The 24,325-nt window shown below is 47.5% G+C and overlaps 1 protein-coding gene across 2 annotated transcripts in view; it reads left to right on the plus strand.

The window, feature by feature from the left end:
* Positions 1–24,325, plus strand: part of ARHGEF9 (Cdc42 guanine nucleotide exchange factor 9) — a 162,998-nt gene that overhangs the window by 131,258 nt on the left and 7,415 nt on the right. For both annotated transcript variants that reach the window (XM_026086292.1, XM_026086291.1), the window contains 3 exons: positions 2,978–3,109; positions 19,998–20,241; positions 20,983–21,051. In XM_026086292.1, the coding sequence (XP_025942077.1) occupies positions 2,978–3,109; positions 19,998–20,241; positions 20,983–21,051 (445 nt within the window). The remainder of the gene's footprint in view (positions 1–2,977; positions 3,110–19,997; positions 20,242–20,982; positions 21,052–24,325) is intronic.

Below are 24,325 nucleotides of genomic sequence, written 5' to 3' on the forward strand. Positions count from 1 at the left end.
AGGGAGCGTGAAGCACACATCCAGCCTCGATCCGGGTGACCTTCTGCTCCCGTTACTGCACACGAAGTAGCTGGACTCTGTGACCGTGCTGAAGAAAAGAGGACTCAGCTTTCTTTTCCCTGCCCTTCGTTTGCAGCAGGATGCCCAGTGCAAACCTGTGTGCAGGCTGCGGAGGGCTGGGTTTACTTATTGCAGGATCATAGGATAGCTCAGGTTGGAAGAGACCTCAGGAGGTCATCTCATCTGGTCTTGGCCACTTTGCTGCTGTGCTCTGCCAAAGTCAGTAAGACATCTGCTGGTTCAGAGCTGCTGGAAATCCATCTGCTTCTTTTTTGATGGTGTTTCTCTCAGCTTACAGAAGGATATAGGAGACCCAGCCTCTCAGGGGGTTGCCTGCAAAAAATGGAGAGGGAAATGACTTTTTTGCCTAGTTTTGTGTAGGATTGGAGGAAGCCAGACCTCAGACAGTCTGCTCAGTGCTGGACAACTATCTAGTCACCAGAGAGCTGCTTACTGCTGAAAACAGGCTGGCTGCCTCCACTTGGGTGATCAAGCCAGGCAGTCCAAATGTGTGCCTGGCCTCAGCTCCACCACCCAGTTTAACTCTGAGGGCAGTGGCTTTAGAGAAGGCCTGGGAGAGGCATTGCATGAAAGCCTTCCTCAAGCCAGGACACGTAGAGAGGCCAGTTGGGGTGGTCACGTTAGCACTGGAGCAGAAAGGCAAACACTTCCCTCCTTGCCCCCACTCTTTGGCTGACCTCGCTGTCCTGGTAAACCCCCCATATGGATGCTCCACCACCAGAAGAGACTTTATGCTGTTCAGAGAGGTGGTATAACTGTGCTGGCAGAAAACCTCCTTTCAAGGTTCACTGCATCTGCTCTAGGAGGCTCTGGCAGCAAAGCCAAGCCAGTATTGCTACAGCAGCCGAGGGTTTGAGGAACAGGCAGGGCCGTGGAGAGTGCTGCTCTTGGGGGCTGAAAGCTGGCCAGCTGTATGCTAATCTAAAGCTATCTGCAATATATATTTCCAAATTTGCAAACGCGACATTGGAAAGCATCTATTTTTGGCCTATAGACTGTATATATAAATAGTTTTCACCACATAAAAAATGCAATACAAATCCTATCTTTTTCTTTTTCCCCTTCATATTGCTTGCAGGGACTACACAGTTTGGATTCAGCTAATCAAGTAGATGTGTTTACAGAGTCCTCTGTGTGTCCTCAGGCTTTAGATGCTACCACAGGAGTAAAACGCAGAGCTGGCTTTCTATTTTTAGCAGACAGCCTCTTCTAGGCTTGCCCCCTCTCATAAAAGCTCCCCTCCATAGGCTGGTACGAATCTTCTTCACATAAGCTCGTGTTTAGTCAGCATGGCCCACAACTTCTGGAGCCCATACGTTTGCTTCAGAGGCTTCTTGTTCAAGGGCTTAACTATACCTGAGCCATCTCAGCAGGACCCAGTTTCTGTAAAGGCTGGGATGTGACCAGGAGGTAACGCAGCTGAGATCAGACCCCGGCACCGCGCTCTCGAGACGCTGCGGGATGCACAACGCCTCTCTCCCTGTGAAYGTCCCTCGGTATTCCCGGCAAGTAATCCCTAATGAGGCCTTCGGATGCCACAGGCGTGAAAGTGAGACAGAGGGGTGGATGGAGAGCTCGCTGAGGCGATTGGAAAGTCTGCTGCAGCATGACGGTGCAGCGACTTAATGAAGCCGCTGTTGTCACCGGGCCCAGGGACTCAGGTGTTCATTTGCAATCAATGCCGGGAGGTTAATTACACATTTACCTGAGCAGCAGCCTGAAATCCGAACCAGGAAATTAGGAGTGGGGGTTGGCTCTTGGGTCCTGCGGCACCTGCAAGTCTAAGCAGTACCAGAAAAGCGTGTCCCTCCAGATGCCCCCTGTAGCTGGCTGAAGCCTTCTGTGCTGTTTGCTGAGATTTTGGAATGGCCTTGTCCTAGAATTAGCTCTCGTTCAGCATCAAAGCCAGAGCTGCACTAGTTTGGGAGCCAAAAAACAAAAAAGAGCTTTTCTCTGCCTTGCTCCCCCATCCTGCTCCCTACCTTTCAGCTGAAGTCCTTCCGATTCCTTCTGCGGCGTTTCAGAGTRTGAGATACGCTGAGATGCCCACGGGGCAGGTGGTGGCGAATTCACCCATTTTTAATAAATAGATTTTAATTAACTTTTAAAAAAGTCCAGCTCATCCCAATTAGTGGAGGGTGACTGCATTTGTTCTCTCTGAGAGTGGGAGAGAGCGAGCTGTGTTTCCAAGACCATCTGCTCATGAATCCTTTAAAAAAAAAAAAAAAGATTGGAGAGGAAAACAAGCGTTAGCCTGAGGCAGAGAAGGGGTGAGGGCATCCTGGCAGGCTGCCGGGGAGGCCTCGCCAGCCTCTGGAGCTGGCTGCTGCCAGATGAACCGGGGTGGTCCTGACAGTTCGTTGGAGATGGGGAGCTCTAACGACCTCCGGGAGAAGCGGATCTAATTGCCTGAAAGAGTGGGAAGAGAGGCAGCAATCTGGAGATAGAAATTTTGACAGCCTCGAGGGAGAGAAAATTGATATCCTACTTTGGATGACTTTGCTCGTTCGTGGGGGAGATGACCTGAGATGCTCAGCAGGGGCACTTGCGTTGGGCAGCTCTTTTGAAGGTTGGGGGTCCCCAGGGGCATTCCCTGCCCTGGATGTGGAGGAAGGGGGAATTGCTTGGAGGACATGTGTTGAGAGGTTGCAGCGAGACCGTGGCCATACCCGTACCTCCTGCCTGCCTCAGAGAGCTGGGTGCCATGAGAAAGGGCAGAGCTCCAGGCAGCTGGTGGGGGTGGTCTGGTTTCTGGTCAGAAGGGGCAGCTTGGAGAGATGCAGGAGGGTCAAAATGTCATTTAATTCCTGCTCCCCGCCAGCCGACCCAGAGAAACTTATTCACTGTGCCGGTGGGGAGCAGTGAGTCACTCCACCTCATTCTCTGTGCCCTCTAGGGAGACGATATCTTGGACCGGAGCTCCGAGTTGATCTACACAGGGGAGATGTCCTGGATTTACCAGCCTTATGGACGGAACCAGCAGCGCGTTTTCTTTCTCTTTGATCACCAGATGGTTCTCTGCAAGAAGGTAAGGACATCCAGGGAGAAACCGGCACTGCTAAGGACACACCGCGGGCAGGCTGCAGCCTTTCCATCCCAGAGTGGTTTCTAGGGCAAGGTGGCCATTTCCCACACGTGCAGAAGAGGACGTTGGTAGCACCGAGGAAGGGCAGTGCAAATCCTAGAAATACTGAATTACAGGGTGACAAGCGTAACGTAGAAGGATTTGTATGCTAGTGGCAAATCCAGCATCCATTTGTTCGGTTCACGCCTCGCTCTTTTTCTTGCATGCCCCTTGTTTTGGCTCRTTGCCTCGCTTCTCCTTCAGGGTCTTTGCAGCAGCATGTGATATGGAATCAGATAGCCCTGGAATTTCTATATGGACTGTGACACCTGGCACGTAAGCGGACGACTCAATTACTGCGTTAAAATGACGATTGCTGCTTCTTGAAGAAGTAGCAGGCAGCAATGTGTTTTTTACCGGGGTAGACGTGCTGTCATTTGGTGGGACGTGTTTTAAGCCTCATCTTCAGGTAGCTGCRGTGCTAGCTAACAGGGCATACCTCTGCAATGAAACCCACCAGGAAGGCGGAGAAAGATAGTCAAGAATACTGCTCCTAACACAGTGTAGTATTAGTAGCAGCGGATGAACTGTGGTTGGGAGCAACTGCGTTAGGCAATATCATCATCTCTCGCTATGAGCCTCCTGCCGTTGTTTTGCTGTAGCCTCGCTAAGGTGATCCCGGCTCATTATTATCACACCACTTTAAAGAACACGTCAGTGTGCGAAGCGATGGAGCTCATAAGTCCTGGATGCCTCCGTCTTCTGACACACTTGGATTCATTGACATTTTCACTGCAGATATATAGATAGCTCTGCAGAGGGAGTCCCCTGGATCGGCTTCAAGCGTGAACGAGCGCAAGCTGCAGATGCCTGCAGCCGAACGTAGCGGGGCCGCGTCCCTGTCGGAGCTCGTACGCGGCGGGAAGGTGGAGCGAGGGGCGCGCTCGCGTGGCGGCCCTCCTGCTGCCGCCGCTGCCGCTGCAGGCAGCTGTGTGGGTGGGTGAGCGAGTGGGTGGCTCCTGACTCACCGAGGCATCGCTGCCCGCTGCCGGGGCGCGGGAGCTGTGGCCTGTGCGATGCAGTGGGTGGCACTTTTTTCCCTGAGTCATGGCTGGCTGAAATTTTGCCTTCTGGAATGCGTATGCTTATTTTTCTTCCCTCGTTTCTGTCCCTTTTGCATCTTTCCCAGCTCTGCAAAAAAAAAAAAGAAAAAAAAAAAGTCAGATGTTCGGAGAACTGTCAAGATGGGGCTGGAAATAAGCAGCTGGGTTTAATTTTTAATCTTGACCTCCTGAACTTTGATCATGACCCTGAATTTCCAATTCATAAGCATTCAATTTGGCTTGCAGTGGGTCTGACCCAGAGAGGTCTCTGGCATTGCCTCAACTCCCAGTGAAGTCAGAGCTGGGATTTCCGCGGTCATCAGTATGAACGGAGAGTGTTCAGCAATTCCCAGCAGGCTGTTGGGGGCTTAAAGCTTGCATCAGTATGCAAGCGCTGTTGGTGTGGCACTGTCCTCTTCCCTTATGTATTCAAAAGGCGTTGTGTGTTGTGTGTGTGGCGATGTCGCACAGGAGGTGTCTTCACAGGAAAACATCCTGTAGTTTTTAGCTCTGTCTTGGAGACACCGTGGTGGTTCTAGGTCTTCACGGTAGGGAGGCTGGCACCGTGTCGCAGATGTGACAAGCTCTTCTGTCGCTAGCCAAGATCCTTGTGGGACAGTCTCCACGCTGAGCTCTAGGGTGATGGGGCAGAGGGCGGTTGAGCCCGATGTCGCAGGCACAGCGGCCACACCAAGTTGCAGCATCTCCTTCTGCATCTGCAGTACCAGCCTTTCCAAGGTCAAATTGCATTTTTTATTTTTCAGAGTAAGGGGGTAGGAGGGGAGAGGGGGCTACAGCAGGACTTCCCCATAGCATTTCCCCATAGCACTGATAGCATTTTCCTTGAACGTTGTGAAGAAAGATTGTTCAAATATGGAATTAATAGGAGTGTTAATTCACATTTCAGGAGCACATATTCTATATAAAGTAAATCTGAATGATTTACAACCTGTGTTGTCTTGACCCTTTCTTGCTATGGATCATAACAAGCAGCCATCTGGCAAGATAGCCTCCATTTTAGAGCCAGACAGCCAGACAGCCTGGGGCTGTCTCAGTCTAACACCATCTCTGTCGAGGTGCTGGAAGCCAAGGGTGGCCAGCCTTCCCTACCTTGTGTCTTAAATTTGTTCTCTGAGGGAGGTGAACCATGACCCGCACATCTCCGAGACTTGGGAGAAGACAGCAGGTCTGCCGGGGTCCTGGTGCTCCAGCTCCGTTTGGCCGGCGTTCGGCGGAGCTGCCACGTCGCAGGCTGATCGGCTGGGGTCAGTCTCGGCAGCGCAGCCCCGCTGCCAGTCATGGGAACTGAGGTGCTCCAGATCGGCGTGTGGCTTGCTGCACGCTTTCACGTCGCGCTTGCACAAACCCTCAAGGAATCGGAGTTGCTTAAGTGCGCAAGGGCAAAGCAAAAAGCTGAAGTTTTGGTTTCCAGAAGGATTCAGAGTTGAGACTGGTCCAGGGCCGCCAGCTTCTCTGTCTCATGTGCAGGGAGAATTAAGCCCTTCAGAGGTTTCCAAAGAGGCAGACTGAACAGGACCCCTCTTCTTCAGGATGGTGAGAACTTTCCCAGAGGACCTGACCTATGTTTTGCATGAGGTTCATTTAGTCAATGAGCCATGAACAAAAGTTTCAGCTTTGGTACCACTTAAGAAGGCGTATCCCGGTAAATCTCCCTCTTCAGAAAATCTTCTGCATTTGTGGGTTTTCTTTAGATAAGATAACATTAGCTGAATAGTAAATTAGTAGGTGTGACACATCCTTAATCATGACACAGTCTATTTGAGAATACATATATTCTTGAATTATCATGGTTAAATTTTACCTATCTATTGGACAAAAAGAGATTTTTAATAGAAATAAGGAACTAAAGCAAATTCTGTATTTAAATATATCACAAGCATTTTACTTTGGTGAAAGCAGGCTAGATATCTTGAGAGGCTCTAGGACGATAAGAGTATATTTCAAACAAGATCTCCCACTCCTCCGAATCTCCACTTCAGTTATCTGCACATCACCCTCACCTTTGTTGTACATTGTCTCATGGGTACGGGTTTGCAGCTGGAAGAGCTCTGTGCTCTCGAAGCCCCTATTAATGCATATGGATTCTGTGGTTTGGCAGATACAGTTTGGCAGACACGGATGCATCTGTTCTTGATGGAACAGATGCAGTTTGCTTTCATAAGCTCCACGACAGTTTTGGATGCTGGTTTTCTGGTCCTTCCCTTTGAACTCAGTTGTCTACAAAACTTGTCACTCTGTGGGGCTGCGTTGCAAAGATCGTTGGGTTCCTGCTCACTAATTCCTGTAGCGGGTGATGAAATAAGCAGTCTCGATGTGGCAAAAACTGGCTGGAATCAGCTTCGCCCCTCCGGGCTAAGAAGTGGTAGTGGCATTCAGTGATACCGATAGATGCATCTTTAGGTCCAAGAAGACAGTACATGAACTCCTGCAACGTCTGGAAAAGAGCTGCTGGAAGCTCTCCTGCATGTCCAAAATCAAACTGTTACCTGAATTTTATAGCTCCGAGTTTTCCTTTTTCTGCAAAAGTAACAGCAAAACTCTGCTTCCAGCAGGCGTGATGGCCAGCCCATGCACTGGATATATCATTCCTAGGAGAACATACTGCTACATTTATGCCAGCAACCATTGTATATATCTGTATTCCAAGCTTTTGCTTCTTTGTGCAAGCTGTGTAATTGCTGAACCCATGGCAGAGTATAAAAAAAATCTATCATCAGCCAAGATAACAGCTCATTTTGTACCCATCATTCCAGGCGAGGGCTACGTGCAAAATAACACGTCCCCTCCCCATGCAAATTTGAGTTTCTTCATAGCGGTCATCTTATCTGCTAGTACATACTTAGGACTACTTCAGTTCTCCTACTTTGTGTCTAAAGGCAAGGCACATTCCAGAGGCTCTAAAATGTGTTCTTTTCCACCATTTATTCTTTGGATCAGGCTCATTACATCAACAATACAGGCAGATGGCTAGGAAGGTTTCGGCAGGACACCTATCATATGCTAGCAAGAATTACCGGGTTTCTTTTTCCCACTGATCAACCCGCTGTTGCCTGTGCCTAAGGAACAGGGCCTACTGGGTATGCCAGTATTTCTCTAATATCCCACTGTCTGCTTTCAGCAGCAGTTAACCTTTTTTCCAAATAAACACCTCTCTGCTTTGAAAATGACCTACTTTCCTGAAGCTTTGCAATCCCTTTCTTTCTCTTGATGCCTGAAAATGTTTTTAAGGTTGGGATTTTTTTTGAACATCTGGTCAAAACGTTTCTGTGAGGGAGGATAACTCTCAGGATGATTCTTCCTGCGATTAGCACATGGTGGCTCCCCAGCTTGATACGCCTGCAGAAGATCATCAGTAATGCCAGGCAGGCCATCTGACAGCCACGAGCGAGCTGATCATCACTCAACGCATTTATCAATTGCTCCTAAACATTTCAAGCAAAGCTTCAGCATCTGCTTAGCCTTTTGAAATCGTGGGTGTCTGCAAATCTCAGCAGGTTGGAATTACCCCCTTGTATCCTCTCTCTCACTCATCTCATAAAGGTGATCTGCTGCTCCACAGATGGGTGGGATGGACTGCTAGCTGCAGGTTTGAGCAGCCTCTTGAATGTGAATGTCCCTGTTGCCTTCCCAGTAGCCTAATCTCCTGGGATTTTTCCAAGAGCTCTTGCAACGTGAGCAGAGCCAAGGGTCTTTCTTGGTAAATGTGCCTAGGGGCAGGTGGGTGATTAGTTGGTTGATGGATTGTGTGCATTCAGAGAACTGGCAAGGCACATACGTGGCTCAGCGATCAGGCAGGGAAGTCAGAGGAATCACAGCGCTGGTCAGATTTAATTTCCTTCCCTTGATAGCAACATAAGCTCCACTGCCTCAGAAAGAGAAATCCAAAATGCATTTCCATGACCACCACGTCTTGGATAACTGAGAGCACTTTGCAAAGAGACCTAGTTTGTGACAATGAATAATTATCAAGGACTGTATTAAAATGCGCTTGGCAGATGTTGTATCTCAGCCACTATGGATATATAGCTAAGTCTTTCTTCCAGGTAGGAAACTTGCACTCAGGTTTACAAGAGTTGTATGAATAAGAGCAGTAGCAGCAGATGGACAAGCTGACATTGCGGCAGCCAGCCTTCATTTGGCAACCATCTTGCAAAGCAACTTGTGTGGAAAAAATTTCACAAATTTACAAATCAATCTCTTTGGCTCAAATTTTGCCACAAGAGTCAGTACTGGTTGCTTCCTAATATTGCCACTGAATTATTGTCTGGTGCTAGGATGTGAGAATTTTAGTCAGATGAAATGACCGTGTCGACCATTTCAGTATTCAGTGAATACTGAAATACCGAGGCGTATAGGTAGATATTGCAGAACATTTCCAGAACCTGTGGGGAAAGGGGCGGACTGAGTTAGCTTAGATGTCTACAGTTCATGATTAAGAGCCACAGATGAAACTCATGATTTGGATTTTCTTTGCAAAGCCAGCTAACTTGAGGCTATTAGATTAACATCAAACTCTCCTAATGAATCTTCTGTCTGTGTTTCCTGAACCAGAGGCTGGGTGTTTGCTGTATTCATGAGGACAAAGTGGTGCTTTCTTCAGAAGAAGCTGTAGGTTCGTTTCCATAATGCAAAAATCCCTTTTGGAAAGGAAGAAGGGAATAAACTGTGTAGGAAGCAAGTATTGGCCTCTGTTCGACTTGCCATATGTCTGTAATCAGGAGAGAAGAATACATATTCCAGTATGCTAACCGTAATTACCAAGAAATGAAGTCAGTCCTTGATGATGTTAGCCTTAAAAGATGTTGCCTTAAAGGCACCTACTTTTCTCGCCACCCTGAAGTTGAGAGTGTTTGACAGAGATGCTTTAAATTTGCAAATCACAGTGCTTAACATCCAGGGCTGTGACACACAGTATTAATTATGGTCATAGCTCGTCACGTTGGGGGATGCTCGAGGTACTTAGCATATAATAGATGAAGATCTGCATATTTCTCTTCTGGGTGATAGTTTTGGTTTCCCCAATGGGCTCAAGAGTGCTGTACTGGGCTGGAAATGACAGCACGGAGTAGGAAGGGTTAACCGCGTTTCCACACCAACTTACACATTTCTTTTGCCAATAGTGGAACAGGCTTTGGTGGGGCTCCATGCTCGGTGTTTTCTGACAGAGCAGAAAGATCAGTGACTGCATGAAACACATTTAGTTTTCATTTGCACTTCTTATGTGTCTCTTGCAATCGAGAGGCAATGTAAACTCCAGCTTGTGGTTTATTGCTATTGCTGTCTTCCCTTGAGCTCTCAGAGCAAAGCAGGTTGGAAGAGAAGCAAAATGAGACCAGTTTAATAGCAGGAGCCAGACATTCAGCCAGAAATAGCTTTGCTATAGGAGATAGAGTAAATAAAATAATCCTGTCAACCTTCATTGCAGTTCAAGTTTCCAAATAGGAAGATAAAAGAGACCTTTCAGAGCCCTTTTAGTGTGAGAAGATCTAGTCCCCATATCACTTCAGTTAAAAACACTGAGGTAATCTTTGCACCGAAACAAAGGCCCTGCTCTTATTGCAGGCTAACTAGGTCTCATAAGTTTAGCCTAAAATCTTGTTTGCAAACAGAAGGCAACACTGGCACAATTCTTGTTCCTTCAAGTTGGTTTTCCACCCACAAGGAACATGGCTGGACTTTTTGCGCATCCCCAGCTCTTCCCTTTTCCTCCCATTAATGCAGATCTCCATAAAACCCCATGTGTCGGGTCAAGCCTGGTTCCAGGCTGCAGCAAGGCAGGGTCGGGCTGTATTTCCCTGCAGCTCAGTAGAGACTTGGTTGTGTGTTGCACTTACAAGCAAGGTGTTTTGCTATTCCATCTTGTGAGATAGCACAAGATGAGCATGAAGATGACCAAAGAAAACATGCCCGGCTGAGGATGCCCTGGTCAGAGTCCCAGAGCAAAGTATAAAATCAAATTTTTGAGGAGCGTTGGTTCCACAACCCCACTGACGTAGCCCTGCCGATCAGTCGGTGCTGTCGGCAGACGAGAGGTTTCTGTGGGTCCAGACCGTACAGCATAGCAAGGAAAAAAACACCAATCAGTTTGATCCTCTCATTCATCTCTGTCAGTCTGCTCGGCTAATAATGTCAGGTAGCAGAACACGATAAATTCCAGCAGTTGGCAGAATATATATTAAAAATGGTTGTGGAAAAGGGTTTTTTTAACTTTCAGATGTGGCAGATTGAAGAAAACGAAACAGTCCTTTAATATTTAGTCAAGATAGTCATTAACGCGGTTGCTCGGTGAACGCTTTGCGGCTTTGCAGCCCGCGTGCTGGTTGGGACCTGCCCTGAATGCAGTTCTGCGGGACGGCTTGGGTTAATGCACCGTCTTGGAAGGAGCCGGCGACCTACTGACAAGCTGCTGATGTGCTGCTGACTCGGTGTGGCGGGTGCTGCTTTTGGGTGCTCGGCATGCAATATCGGAGAAGGGAGCGCGGCCCCGGCGAGGCAGCTGGGCTGCGGGGAGAAAACACCCGGGTCAGCCGGACGCAGGAGACTTACAGGCAGAGGAGAGCGGGACAAGGGTTTGGGCTGTTAGTTACTCACGCGATGGTGAAATCCAGGAAGGGCTGCGTTTAGAGAGCCATTCGCAGTCTGTGTTTTCTTTTCTGGATGGGGAGCAGGTTGAGCCTAGTCATGTAACCCTATAGATATGCGAGCTGCTATACAATACACGCTGTGCCTAATTTGTCGCGCCTGTAATTGCAGTGGGTGTAAATTTGGCCCACGAGCAAGACCTCAAAAGCTGCAAGTCGATCCCTCCTCCTCCAGTGCCCTTTCACCAGGACGATCTTCAGACCCCGAGAACAAAATGAAGAGAGCAGAAAAGCAAATTGATGCATCTGCGGAAAGGTTTCCTGTCTCTTCTGTTTATTAGTTCTTTGGGAAAGCATGCACCCTTGCTCCCCTGCTTCAGATACAATGTGCCTGGGCTTCAGGTGGAACAAGGCATCAAAATGCCACTGATGTTCCAATAAATACATCGAACGAAAATAGCATTTCCACACAAATGCTTTCAGCTCCAATCCTCCCCCACGCCGATCCCACACTGCAGCTTCATGGAACTGGCAAGGATGAATCAAACGGCTCTTTCCAAACTCAGTAGACAGACACTGCTGAATAATTTGGCAGGAATCTGCCAGCCTCCCCAGCACAGCTGTCCTTGTGCAAGGAGGGATTACATAAACCCCGCGCTCGGAGATTTCAGTTCCCATCTCCGCATGGCAGCCCCTGGCACAACTTGTACCAAGTAATTTGGCCCATCGTAGGGAGTCTGTGGGAAGACCTGAGTGGCCAAGGCTCTCTCCTGGAGGTGGTGGTACCTCTCCGTGGTTATAACACGATCCATCCCCCAGGGCACTTCAGGGCTGCTCTTCAAGGATGGCTTGGTCCAAACTGCTGGGTGATAGCAAAGTTCACCATCGCTGGCATCCAACCCCATAGTAGGGCTTAGATTTATTTTCTGATACCAGGACTATTTAGGACAAAAACATACAGAAGGGTTCGTTAATTCATAGGTGCTCAGCTGGACAGAGAACGGGCCAGTTTTGCAATGCACCCAGCTTCTGGGAAAGTCAGTGAGAACTGCGCGTGACTGCCCCGTCTTAAAAATCCGCCCACAGTAGGGTTGAGTTAAATGTACAAATACTATGGAAAATTGTGTCCTCAGTGTTCATGAAAAGCAGGCTGAACCGCTTTCTTCAAAGGGTCGCTTTAAGGTAAATTAGATTTTGAAAATGTAGGCACTGAGTCTTTTTTAAAAAAAACAAGGAATGTTGAAAGCCTTTATGACTGAAGATACCCAAAGACATGGCGAAGTGGCAGCATGCCACGCTCTCATTGCTCACGGCAGGCTGGGCAGAATGAAGATGGAGAGCAGGCAGGAAAATTAGGACAAATTTCAGGAGTAAATTGAGAAATTTGGATCTGCTTGCCTTCCATGCTGCACTTTGATCACTGCCGAGGTCCACTAGAAATCACCAGAGATGGGTCTGAGACCCACAGCTGAGTTCAAGAGGCAACTCAGCCTTTTCCAAAGCATGGGTAGGGTTTGGGCATAGCTGTTACAGAACCTAGTTTAGTCTTTCCCATTTTCAGCATAACATCAACAGCTGGCCAAGTTACAGAGTTTCCAGTTGTGCAGGATCTCTTTCTTCAGCCTTGTCCTTGAATCCCCATTTTCCTTTGATAGCTGAAGAACCTGTCACCTACTAGGCAAAATAATCTGCAGTGACAGTGAATGCATTGCTGCCTTGCCACCTTGTCTGTGTTATGTTTGAGTTGCTAGTTCTTTAGGGCAAGTCCTGGCTCTCCTTTACCCACGTCTACTTAGGCTAACACTACGAGCCCTCCAGCCCCATGAACGCTTGCAAGGGCTGTTGCTTTACAGGTGATGCTCCTCAAACCAAGCATGTACTTAGGTTAAGGAGTACTAAGGGGAGGAACCCCCTGACAGCCCTCATGTAGCTTTGCACCGTAACCCATGCTCCGTGCAAGAGGAAAATATCTCAAAGATGTTATTGAGATGATCTTCCATAGATTTTTTGCTGGGGATGGAGCCCACCATCCCCAGCGGAAGAGCCACCCGTTATATTACCTCTGTCTTTCACTGCCAGCAGAACTAAGGCCACCCTTTGCCTTGTAGGAGGGACACAGGGAACTGTGCGATGCCACATGCACGTCTGCCGTCCCTGGGCTGTGCCTGCCGCCTGCAGAGCCTTCCCTCTGAGACCGTTTGGTCTGTTAGCTCCAAATCATGAAGCACCCGTAAGCCCAATGCTAAGCTATTCTTACAATGCCTTGAGGTTTTAAAGAACCTCCATCAACGGCTTTCACTGTGTCTTTCACAGATTACTTATTTGCAGCTCACAATTGCCCTGTAAAATATGCAAATATCATTATCCCTTTATAGACGTGGGGAAAGATGCATGGAGGAATTGCAAATCACGTGAAGACGTGCAGCAGTCAGTGCTTCAGGAACAGAGCTCAAAAGATCTGACTGTATCCATGCACTTACAGTGCATAATATTTCCTCCCTAGGTCATTTTGAAACTACTTTACCTTTGGAATACGCAAGATTTTGGTAATCAGAAGGACCAATAACCTACATGTGCAACGGGAAACTTGTAACCGATGATTCTGAGGGTAGCATCTTTTATCTTGTCAGCTCGTAGAAGGGATCTAGTGAGTCATGGCTGCAAATGGCTCTCTCTGTGCTTGTGTTTTACAGATGACTTGTTTTACACATGAGAAGTAGAGTGTGACCTAGCATAGAGTAAAACATGGCACTTGAAAAAATGGGCCATCCTAAAATCATAAGCCTTGCATAAGACCTCATAGTCTCTCCTCGCCTGTCGTGCCCAAAGAAATATATAGGAAGAGCTTCTGAAATGCATAAAGAGGACCGAATGGGGACCTGCAAAGGTACCAGGTGCAAATCATTTGGCACATACGTTAGGCCAGGTTGCCTCTCAAGGCTGGACTCTGCCTTGGGGAGAGGAGCTTTTGCGTTCCCCTCCATCTCCCAGTCAATCTGCAGTGGCCTCAACTGCAAGAAGCACGAGAGCTGCTGAGAACCAGCCTAGCGCAGCAAATACAAGCAGCATCACTCCTCCGTCTCCCCTCAGCTCCCTTTAGACCTTAACAAATCCTCTTTTTTCACCGGTGGGACTCTTAGCCCAGGCACAGCGCAGGTTCGTTACACCCGAAAGGAGCTCTGATTCCTCCTGGGCTTTTTCCAGCCACAACTTGCCCCCAAACCTGCTCCCCTGTGTACTTGAAACACCCAGTGCCCATTTCCGCGAGGGATGAGAGCTAAGCAGGAGATCCCCAAATGCTCGGCTGTGCCTTCTGACGGAGGGGCGTATTTCATAGTTACGTGCTCCTTTAAGCTGCAGGGCGGCTTCTAATTCTGGAGCCGTTTTGCACTAGCACTCGACTACGCAGGCAGATTGTCCCTCTTGTGATTAATATTATATTTCCTCTGCAGCAGCACGGGAGGGTCTGAGTCATGCACAAACATGCCGTGCAAAGGCAGCGCCTGTCCCAGGTAGCTACCGGCTGGGATGCTCGCAGCGGAAAGCAGCTGATTGATTAAAGCCAAAGGGTGGGAGGAGAAGGCAGCACGAAAGACAGGCAGAATAGAAGAAGTCGACTTAATGGCGAGATTTATTGAACAATCTGATTTATAGATACCATCCTTTATTAGACAGCTAGATCCGGTCCAGTGATTTGGAGGGTAGGTGGATAATTCATTGCCTCAGATCTGCAGGCTGGGATGTTTTCCATTTAAAGTCTTGCTTTCCTTATGACAGTCACAAATGAGATTTTTGTTTTTCCAAGCCCTCCTAGTGAAAGTCCCCTCCTGCCTTCAAAGAAGGGACAGCGAGCCGGGGAGATTTAAGTCAGAGCAGGAGAAAATGGCCCAAGTGGATCATCTGCACGGGTCCATCTCCCTGAGCACAGCCGCTACCCCAGGCACCAGCACTCCGGCTCTAACCCTCCGAAAAAGCAACTGCAGAGAGCAGGGTTGTGGTAGATATATGTAATGTGTCAAAACTTTGTTTTGTGCTCCCATCAACAATTTTTTTTGGGGGGGGAGCTTCATCTTTTTCCTTGCAAATCCTTCTTACACATTACATGAGCAGACTGCAGAGCATTTTTGTTCAGAAGAGCTTAATTAACCTCTGCTAGAGAAAGAAGGCGAAATCGCAGAAGCTGTAGGGTAAAAAAAGATCGTATTTAGACAAATAAGTACAAATGACCTAAACGCGTCCACCACGCAAGGCAATCTGGCTGCGGTCTGCTGCCACCGTGCTCTTAGGTGGCTGCTCCTCGCGTTTGCTGTCCCGCTCTGTGCTTTGGGGCCTCTGTCATGCTGCCCCTGAAGCCCGCAGCAATCCTGCCTGCTCTCATCCCTCTCCTCCTCCATCTGCCGCTTCATCCCAGGCACTGTCACGACGTGGAGCTGGAAAGGACCCCGGGAGATTAGCTATTCCCTTAGCAGGATCCAGTATCCTCAGATCATCTCTGATGGATGTTTGTCTAACCTTATTCCTGAAATCTCCAAGGAAGGCTGTCCCAAGACTTCCCTATTTTGTCTGTTCTGGTGCTTAACTACCCTTATAGCCACAGAGGGTTTTTTTTTTTTTACAAGTATCTAATCTTATTCTCCCTTGTGGTAAATTAAGTCAAGCTACAATCAAGATGGAGAATAATCACCGGCCTTTTTACAAGAAGATTTCGTGTATAGAAATACCAGTAGCATGTTCCTCTTCATTCATGTCTTCTCTAGGTTAAACACCTCCAGTCCTTCAGCCTTTCCCCTGGGACCGTGTTTTCTGAGGGTTTTTTCCTTTGTACTTTTTCTCGCACTTCATCCAATTTAACTCAAAAAAAAAAAGAAATTTAATACGACATCCAAAACGAGGCAGTGCAATCCAGCTGAGTCCTCATCCTGATTAAACATCGCTCAGTAATTTCATCCCAGTTCCCTAGTATGGTATTCCTGGGATAATCAGGACTAGCAGCAGCCAGCTGTCCCAGCTGCAGGTTCTGCCCTCCCTTAAGCACCTTTTAACAGTACGGCAACTTATATATCCAGCAAGTCTCCATTTGATGTGTATGTATTTGCTTTGTCCTTCTCACACGTAGTAGTTATGCCAGTCTCTTTAAGTCATCTCTTTCCATCCTCAGCAAGACATCTGTTTTCCTTTACCTGTGTGTGCTTGCTTGATTCAGCTTATGTGCTTGAAGAGAGGAAGGATAGTCCTGTGCCCGACAAAAAATGGGGTCCGGAACAACAGGGTTCATTTCTCAGCACCGCTATGGGCTCCCTTGCAGGCTCTGGCACCAGTTGCGCAAAGCAGCATTGCTTCCATTCCCTAGATTTTTCCCTGAATTTTGATTCTCTTGCCCACATGCATAAGAAGCTCCTTAAAACAAGGGTTTGGCCTAATTTGGTGTATGTCTCATGTAGCACAGATGGGTTCTTAACTTTTGTTAAAATCAATTGCACTGGAAGCCAAATGCGTTTGAACGTGCCCATGCTTCAGTGGTGAGCTAAATAATATGTATTATTCTTGAAGAGCTGCAGGAACATTTGTGATAAAATAGCCATGGATTAAATACTTATTATGCTTCCCATACTATAGATATTAAAATTTCATTTATTAGTGAGCAGTATCCATCCACTGAGTGTAGGCCTGAAGAGGGGAAGAAAGGAGGAATGACGATGGGAGATGACTAACTCATTAAAAATGCCCCAATCTAGTTACAGTCACCACATCTGCAATATGGACTGAACTTTCTGAGAAACCAAGTCCATTCCAACTTGCACTCCATGCACCCACGCCTGCTCTTCACTCGGATGTTTTTGTGCTCCGTCACGGTACGAAAAGTCAAGGATCCCTTAAAAACCTGGGGCAGTGGTGCAGGAATTTGCAGTTACCAAGTGGGGGACGGTCCTTCTGTTGTGGCAGTATGAAGCAACGTATGGTAGTATGCACTCTTGTCGCTGGGCAGCAACTTGCACCTAGATAATGTCATGGACCTTTTTGGAGCTCTGTAGCTTTTCCATACCTCTTTGGGTGATTTCATCTCTCCCCACTGCAGTATGCGTCTCTCCTCTGGGCCTTCCTCCTTGCCCTCCAGGGGCTGAGTCTCCACCGGCAAATTGCCGTCAAGCCGGAGGCTGAGAGCTCTGGGGAGGGTGATGGGGGAGAAGATGATTCATTGCTTCTGGCTTCCTTATTGAAAAGTTTCTTCTCAAAATGAGAGGAAAAGCGGCAGACAGCAGCTTCGTGCTTATTGCCTTTCGCTGATTTTCACCCGTGCTCATTTAATGCCCAAGGACAAAACCGCGACGTTTCATCTTCGCGTGTGTTCTGCAAATGGTCTAGAGGAGCTCGTCGAGCGCGTTCCTGCCCGCTGTTGCGTTTTCACCGGCAACAGCAGCGCGTGGGGCCGTTTTGCTCCCCAAAAGCGCTCGCGTGCTTCCGTTATCTCCTTATCGTTCCTTCAGCAGCTCCTAGGCAATCATCATTGATTACCTTCATCTCCAGGACTCAGCGGTGCCTGCGCACCACGGAGGCCTTCCCAACGCGCCACCGAAGCGTAGCGGAAGGCAGCAATTGCTGCTGCAGGAGCCTTGGAAGGGAAATGCATGTAGCGATTCAGTCGATGGGTGCAAACCAGATGAGGTTCGAGCGCACCGTCCTCTGGGAGCGTAACAGGAGCGCCACGCTGTTCAACCGTGCATCGGGGTTTAGCTGCTCGCTAGCGGCAGCTAGTTAAAAATAACCCGTGGTGGCTTCCAAACACAAATTGGGGAGAGAAGAGTGAAAAAAATAATGCATTTAATATGCCCAAGAAAAAAGCTAATGCACCGAGGGCTGCATTTTCAGAAACAGATGAGGAGGATTGCGATTATTTATTCTCATCATAGCTTTTATGCATGAATCTCTGTACCGTCACCAGTATGGCACAGAGGAGAGTGGCTGGTGCCGCTTCACCTCCCTCACTCACAAGGACAGTCTGTTCGGTGTTTTGTTTTGGAAGTTTTCATAAGCGGTGAGTCTGCTGCTTCCCCTGGGGGAGGAGGAGTATTTCTCAGTAGAGCTAATTTAACGAGCACATCTTTTTCTTTTCCCCCCGTAAGGTTTGTTATCCAGATTTTTTGAGAATGTGATAAAGATAAATGCTATTTCTACGGACTAGTCCCAGACTATAATTTAAACACAATGCACAGTATTGATTTAATTGAGCAAATTTAGTGCAATTTTTACGGCCTTTTCTCAGCACTTCACTGTTGGGGGCAGAGAGAGAGGAAAGAACCGATTTTCCAAGTTAGCACAGTATAGAAAAGGTTTTTTGTTACATATTCAGCTTGAAATTTCCTTTTCCAAAGTTTTGGACTGCATCACAATTCAAAGCCTACATCCTAGAAGAAGAAATTTCTACAGTATGTTAGTCAATGGATTTTTTTTTTCTTTTTTTGGTAGAGCATTTCAGAGAAGGGAGCCGGGTGTTAAAGACTATAAGCTTCTGGACGGTGCCCTGACTCATGATTGTTAGTGCTGCCTGACGGACCCGTGAGGAAATTTGCTGAAAATTTGTGATGTGCAATTTGCTTTTCTGAAATTAATGATTTGTTTAAAATAATACTTCTTGCTTATCTTTAAAAAAACCTCACTCCTAAATCTTATTCGAGTAAATAAATGCTGTACATTGGTTTTATTTTTCCTCTCCAATGAATCCTTAGACATAGCATTTATCTATGGCACTCTCAAAAAACCAAAAGGTATTTAAGTTAGATTAATTTCATATGGCTAAATATTGGGTTACGAGAGTGGGTGGAGAAAGGGATTCTTAATTGTGCCTTGCTAAATTTGGCTTTTTAAATATGTATGCCTTGTCACTTGAGTCACTTTATGTGGTCATGCTTTTATATAATTAATATCCTGTTTTCTGATGATCATCTTTTGTTACCTGTTCCTATGAAAAATGTATAGATGTGGGTCTGATTCTCCTCTTGCACCAGTTTAAATCAGGAATCGTTTCATTAAAGGCGATACAAAACTTGATGGACCCAATCAAAATAAATATGAAGGGGGAAAACAGAAAAAAATGGGAGTGCTATTTTTTGCTGCAGTTCGTCAGCATCTGCAATTTCCCCTCTGTGATTGAGCAGTTGACACCACAGCGCTCAAAATACTTTTTAGTGCCACCTCCACCTACCGCTGTCTCCCAGCTGCCGCGAGCACCCGCCGTGGTTCAGTGGGGGGATGCGGGGAGCTGGTGCGTAGCATTGCTGCGCAGGCGGCTGCCGGCGTGGAAATGAGCCCCAGGAGCTGTGGGTGTTTTCCTGGGAGTTCAGAAAAATTAATAATAAAGACTACTTTTTCTTTCCCCTTCCTGACACTGAGAAGTGAGCTGTCTCTGAAAAAAAAAAAGGCCGGGGATGATCTCCTCAGAAAGCAGCCGAGGACGAACCAGTTTCGTTCTGAAGGCTGCAGACGTCCAGGAGGGAAAAAGAGAAATGTGAGCTGGACCATGAGGTTAAAACCAGCGGGTGATGGGGTAGAGATGAGCTAAGAATTCTCCGAACTGAGAATCAGGGTAATTTTCTCACCGATGCCTTCTCAAAGACTGGGAAATGAGCTCCGGGGAGAAGTGGCAGAAACCCCATCATCTCCTGTGACATTTAGACTTGGTTCTGAAAACACCGAGCGCTGCTCTACCAAGTTTGCACTGCCAAACAAATACGCAAGCTGATTTCTCAAGTCTTGCCCTTCTACACAGCCTCTTTTGCAGCATAGGAACCCGATCAGACCCTTATTTTCCAGCTTCTTCTCCTGTGGAACAGGGGTCACAGCATGTGCTTCATTAGAAGAGATCAAACCCATGGAAAAGGATGGAAGTGCATTACCTACTCAGAGGCATTTCTTCATGCCCGCAAGCAAAATCCTGCAGCCTGAGGATTTATATTTTCTTCTGTCATGCCTATAATCGACCCTATTCACTTAGCCAACAGCAAATGTGTTCATGGCAGATGAGGTTTTAAGAATTTGATCATATTTCACCATTGCTTCCCTGTTTTCTTCAACCCTCCCATGAATTCTCTGTTGGGTTCAGGCTCTGTAAGTGTCTTATGATCAGCCCATCTCTCCTTTTTTTCTCTACAGGACCTGATACGAAGAGATATCCTGTATTACAAAGGTCGCATAGACATGGATAAGTACGAGGTAGTGGATATAGAGGATGGGAGAGATGATGACTTCAACGTCAGCATGAAGAATGCCTTCAAACTTCATAACAAGGAGACTGAGGAAATGCACTTATTCTTTGCCAAGAAACTGGAGGAGAAGTTGCGATGGCTCAGAGCTTTCAGAGAAGAAAGGAAGATGGTACAAGAAGATGAAAAGATAGGTGAGGAATCTGAAATGAATCTGAAAGGAGGTTGATGGTAATATTAAAATTAGCCCCAACTGTTGAAGAAGCCCTTTTTTTTTTCTTTTTTTTTTCTGTAGAATTACTGTTCAAAATTGTTCAAATGTCTTTGGCTGGTCTCGATGTCATGAAATAGGTATCTTTCCCATTTGGTTACTGGTATTTTTGCCCATCCCCAAACAAATTCTGCCCATAGCTTCAAGCCTGGACCCAGTGGACCTCCGTGGGTATTGCTGGGAGAGAGACGTCTCCAGCCTCCTACCCTCAGGGAAACCTCAGAGTCTCCTGGCTGCGTCATTTTTGCTCTGATTAAGCATGTCTTGTGCAGGATAGGAACGCAGGAAAGTCGATGACTTACTGGCCTTGCCCTTCCCTCAGCATGAGCCCGTAAATTGGCTGTAACCAAAATCAGTTTGTGCTGCTCATCTGTAGAGCACTGGGCATATTTATGATACTGTATAAATAATAACGGGTCTAATCTTACGTCTCATGCGGTCCCTGCACAAGCGAGATTATAAAGAGGCCTTTCCTTGCGAGGCTGATTTGCTTTTCAATAAAACGCCTCCCCATACACACAGCTCACGGGCTGAGGCTTTGCCACCGAGGGGGTTCCGTGTTTGCTAAACGGTGCAGAAAATCCCCCCGTCCCCACCGCCCCGAAAGGACAAGCGGCTTTGTAAGCAATCTTCTGAACTCTGTTTGCCGTCTTCCCTTTTTCAGGCTTTGAAATTTCTGAAAATCAAAAGCGGCAAGCGGCAATGACAGTAAGGAAAGTCAGTAAGCAAAAAGGTAACCGGCAACATGCCCTGTGCCAGGTGATGTGAGGGTGGAGCGGGCTGGGCTGAATCCTGCTGGGCTAGGATCCAGCGTTCCCCTTGAATTTTCCCCCTCCCTTTCTCTCTCTCTCTTTTTTTTTTTTTTATAAAACACCGTTTGTGCTTTGTATCCTTTCTTAATGTATCTGTGGGCCAAATTAATCTCTGGTCTACCGCGATTGAAGCCAGTGGAATTTTACCAGAGATGAATTTGATCTCGTGTCTCCAGTCTCGTGTCCGGAAGCTGTCCCTGGGGGCAGAAACCGCTCGCCGATCCTCGGACTAAACACACGCAGTCGTTTATCTCAGGCTGCAATGGGAGTGAGTGCGGAGATGTCGGCGGGGGCTTTTCCTAACACCCAAAGGCTCCCGTTAGAAAAGAAAGGAAGATGGTTAAAATGCTGGAGCCAATAAGAGATCTACCCCTTTCCTGCTTTTGGAGAGGGGGGGGCCCGTATTCCCTTGGGCTACCTATAACTTTTTAAGGACAGCACAGTCGCAGCAGCTCTAGGAAGTAAAGCATCCTAGTCCAGACATTATATATCTCTAACGTCGGATTCATTTCCCGGCGCAGGCAGACTACAGCCAACTAAGAAATGCCATGCTAGATGTTAAACCGAGTTGCAACTGGCTGAAAGGCCAGTGCTACTCATCTCTTGCAATAACTCTTGCAGCTACAGGTTTTGAAATAGGAACTACGGAGGGAAAGTCAGGGAGGTCATTTTTCAAGTTTCCCCAAGCTTCCCAAAGTCACAGGCATACTGATTAGTTACCAAAGTACCTTGGCACACCCAGGCCTTTAAATGGGTTTTGCGAGAACTCATCATTTCTTAGATGTTGTCAGTCCCGGGCAGATTCTTCCCCATTCAGTACAGGCTTTGGGTTATTTTTTGCAAGTCGAAGGAGCTCCTTGCTTTCTGCCTCACCTATTTGTTGTCTACTGGCTTTGCTGGTCCAGTAGTGGTTCGCTAGGCCAACTGTAAACACATCGGTTTGCTGTGTCTCTCCATCGTCATTGGTCTTCTCCTCGCTACTAACTCCCTATGTTGTCTTCTGAAACATTCTCTAAAAGCTCTCCTGGCCAGATTTTCTAAGCTCAAAATATGCATACACCCCAAAACGGGCCCAGGAACACCTATCGTATACGATGTACCTACAGTGCAGGCTACTATCACGAGATCAGCTGAGCAGATTTGCCCCTCACCTCTTGCATGCTTTTCCCTTAGCACGGAAGCTATCACTGAAATTATGGCAGCTGGAAAATTACAGAACCTGACTTGCATGGCGGCCGTAACAAAGCCAGTTTTAATTGTTATTTGCGATTTAACCATTCGATTATATTATTAATTAATTAAGCTATTAATTAATTAATAATTTTACTGTTTGATCATTAACTGACACAACTCAAAAGTGCCTGAGCATGCCTACCAGTGCTCCCAATTAAATCACTGTACTTGCATCCTGACAAGCATAATATGCCTAACTGTATTTATTTCTTACACAGCAATTGCTCTCTTATCTTCTCTCTTTCTCTTTCTTTTGCTCTCTCTCTCTCTCTCTGAGATGAAAAAGTGTGTGGGGGGGTATTATCCTCAGCTCCTCTGATTTAAAATTAATTAGCTCCTACCTCCCCAGAACATCAGTCAGCCTTTCTTTGTGCAGAATGAGCTTATGCCATAACACTGGGAATGCTTTTTATGAGATGAAGTCCTCGAGTCCGACCGCGACTCCGTCAGACTCAGAGCGTCGAGTTAAGCGAAGCCTCGCTGCTTTGCCTAACACATGAGTTCTGGAATAACAGCAAAGAGCATCGTTCAATTAGCCGCTCTGCCTCTCTTGTCCTACGCTGTAGTAATCGTAGCCCAATCTCAAGTTCATTCGAGGAGGTGCTGGCACTGAACGCTTTGCCAAAGTCAAACTAGTGGGTTTCTTACTCGGAGGAAAGTGGTTTGTCGGGTGCGTTTGCCCCAAGCCCAACGCGAGGCGCGAGCTCCTGCAGCGGGGAGCCCGCGGCGTTGCGCGGCAGCAGGAGGACCTTCCCGGGACATGGTTTTCAGGGACTGACCTTTTTAATCGCTCCATGTGCATTTTGCATGCAGCGCCCGCAGGATTTTTGCCGGAAAGGCGGACAGGCAGACAGGCGGGCGTCAGGAAGGGTGCCGGCTGCGGGCACCTGGGCACCTGGGCTTTCCACGGCAGCATCCCGCAGCGAGGCAGAGGCGCTGCAAGGGGCTTTGAGTTGCTTCTGGAGCATCAGTTCCATCCTGAGAGCAGGGAAGCACTTCAGGAATAGGAACGTTTCCCCCAGCTCCAGCAGAACTATTTATCCATTTCGAGTTAAGACCTTTGCTGGACAGTGGTTACCGCCAGACTTGAGGGCTTTATAGTCTGCCCCGACATGCCGAGAGCCCCGTTCCTGTGCCGGCAGATGTCTATTAACAGGCTTGTTTCTAGATTGGCTCAGTCGTTCCCTCCACCTATTCGATGGGAAACAGTGGTAATTTCCCTGTCACAGAATACTTAAGGAAGAGAGAAAGGCCGTTAAGGAGGTGAAATGGAAAAACGCAATCAGCTTTGGCAGAGGCGAAGCAGGAAAACATTTTTCACATAGTGTAAAACCACGACTTATTTCATGCACCGTTGTGCCCTGCCTCCCCAAAGCATTCCTCCGGCGCTAGCTGCCGTGCCCGTTAAAAAGCAGCGTTTCAGCTGCGGCTCGCTGCGGTAGGCGAGGGAGAGGCGGTGAGCTCAGCTGGTACCGAGAGAAGAACCCAAAACTCTGCCCCCTAAGCTAATGGAAACGTTATTCGGGTAGCACAGCTCCTTGCGTTTTGAAAGATATTTGGCGAGACCAGGCCCGCAGTGCCAAGGTCCCTGCCAGGTCGATGTCCCGATGAGCAAGGTGAGATTTCAGCAATACACTAGGGTTTGCACTACATATTGCATGGGGCAAAATGGAGGGATATTAGACCAGGTGCCTTAAGACAGCATTAAACCAATTTTCTGCCTGCTTTAAGTCCATTAGACATAGAGCAAACGGGTAGTGTTGGCTGTGCTCCTTCGCAGCAGACAGGGAAAAGGGCTGGTTTTCATGGTTTTTTATTATTATTATTTTTTGTTTTGCATTGATTGTTTAAGATTTTGCCTCTTGGTTACAGCCCTTTAGCTTCTTTCAGTGTCAGGGAATAGAATTCAGTGTGGTGTCTCCTAGAAATAGTAAAATAAGAGATTTATTTGGCTTGATTTAC

The sequence above is a fragment of the Apteryx rowi genome, unplaced genomic scaffold (assembly GCF_003343035.1).
Source record: "Apteryx rowi isolate R43461 unplaced genomic scaffold, aptRow1 scaffold_69, whole genome shotgun sequence".
In the NCBI taxonomy this organism is placed as follows: domain Eukaryota; kingdom Metazoa; phylum Chordata; class Aves; order Apterygiformes; family Apterygidae; genus Apteryx; species Apteryx rowi.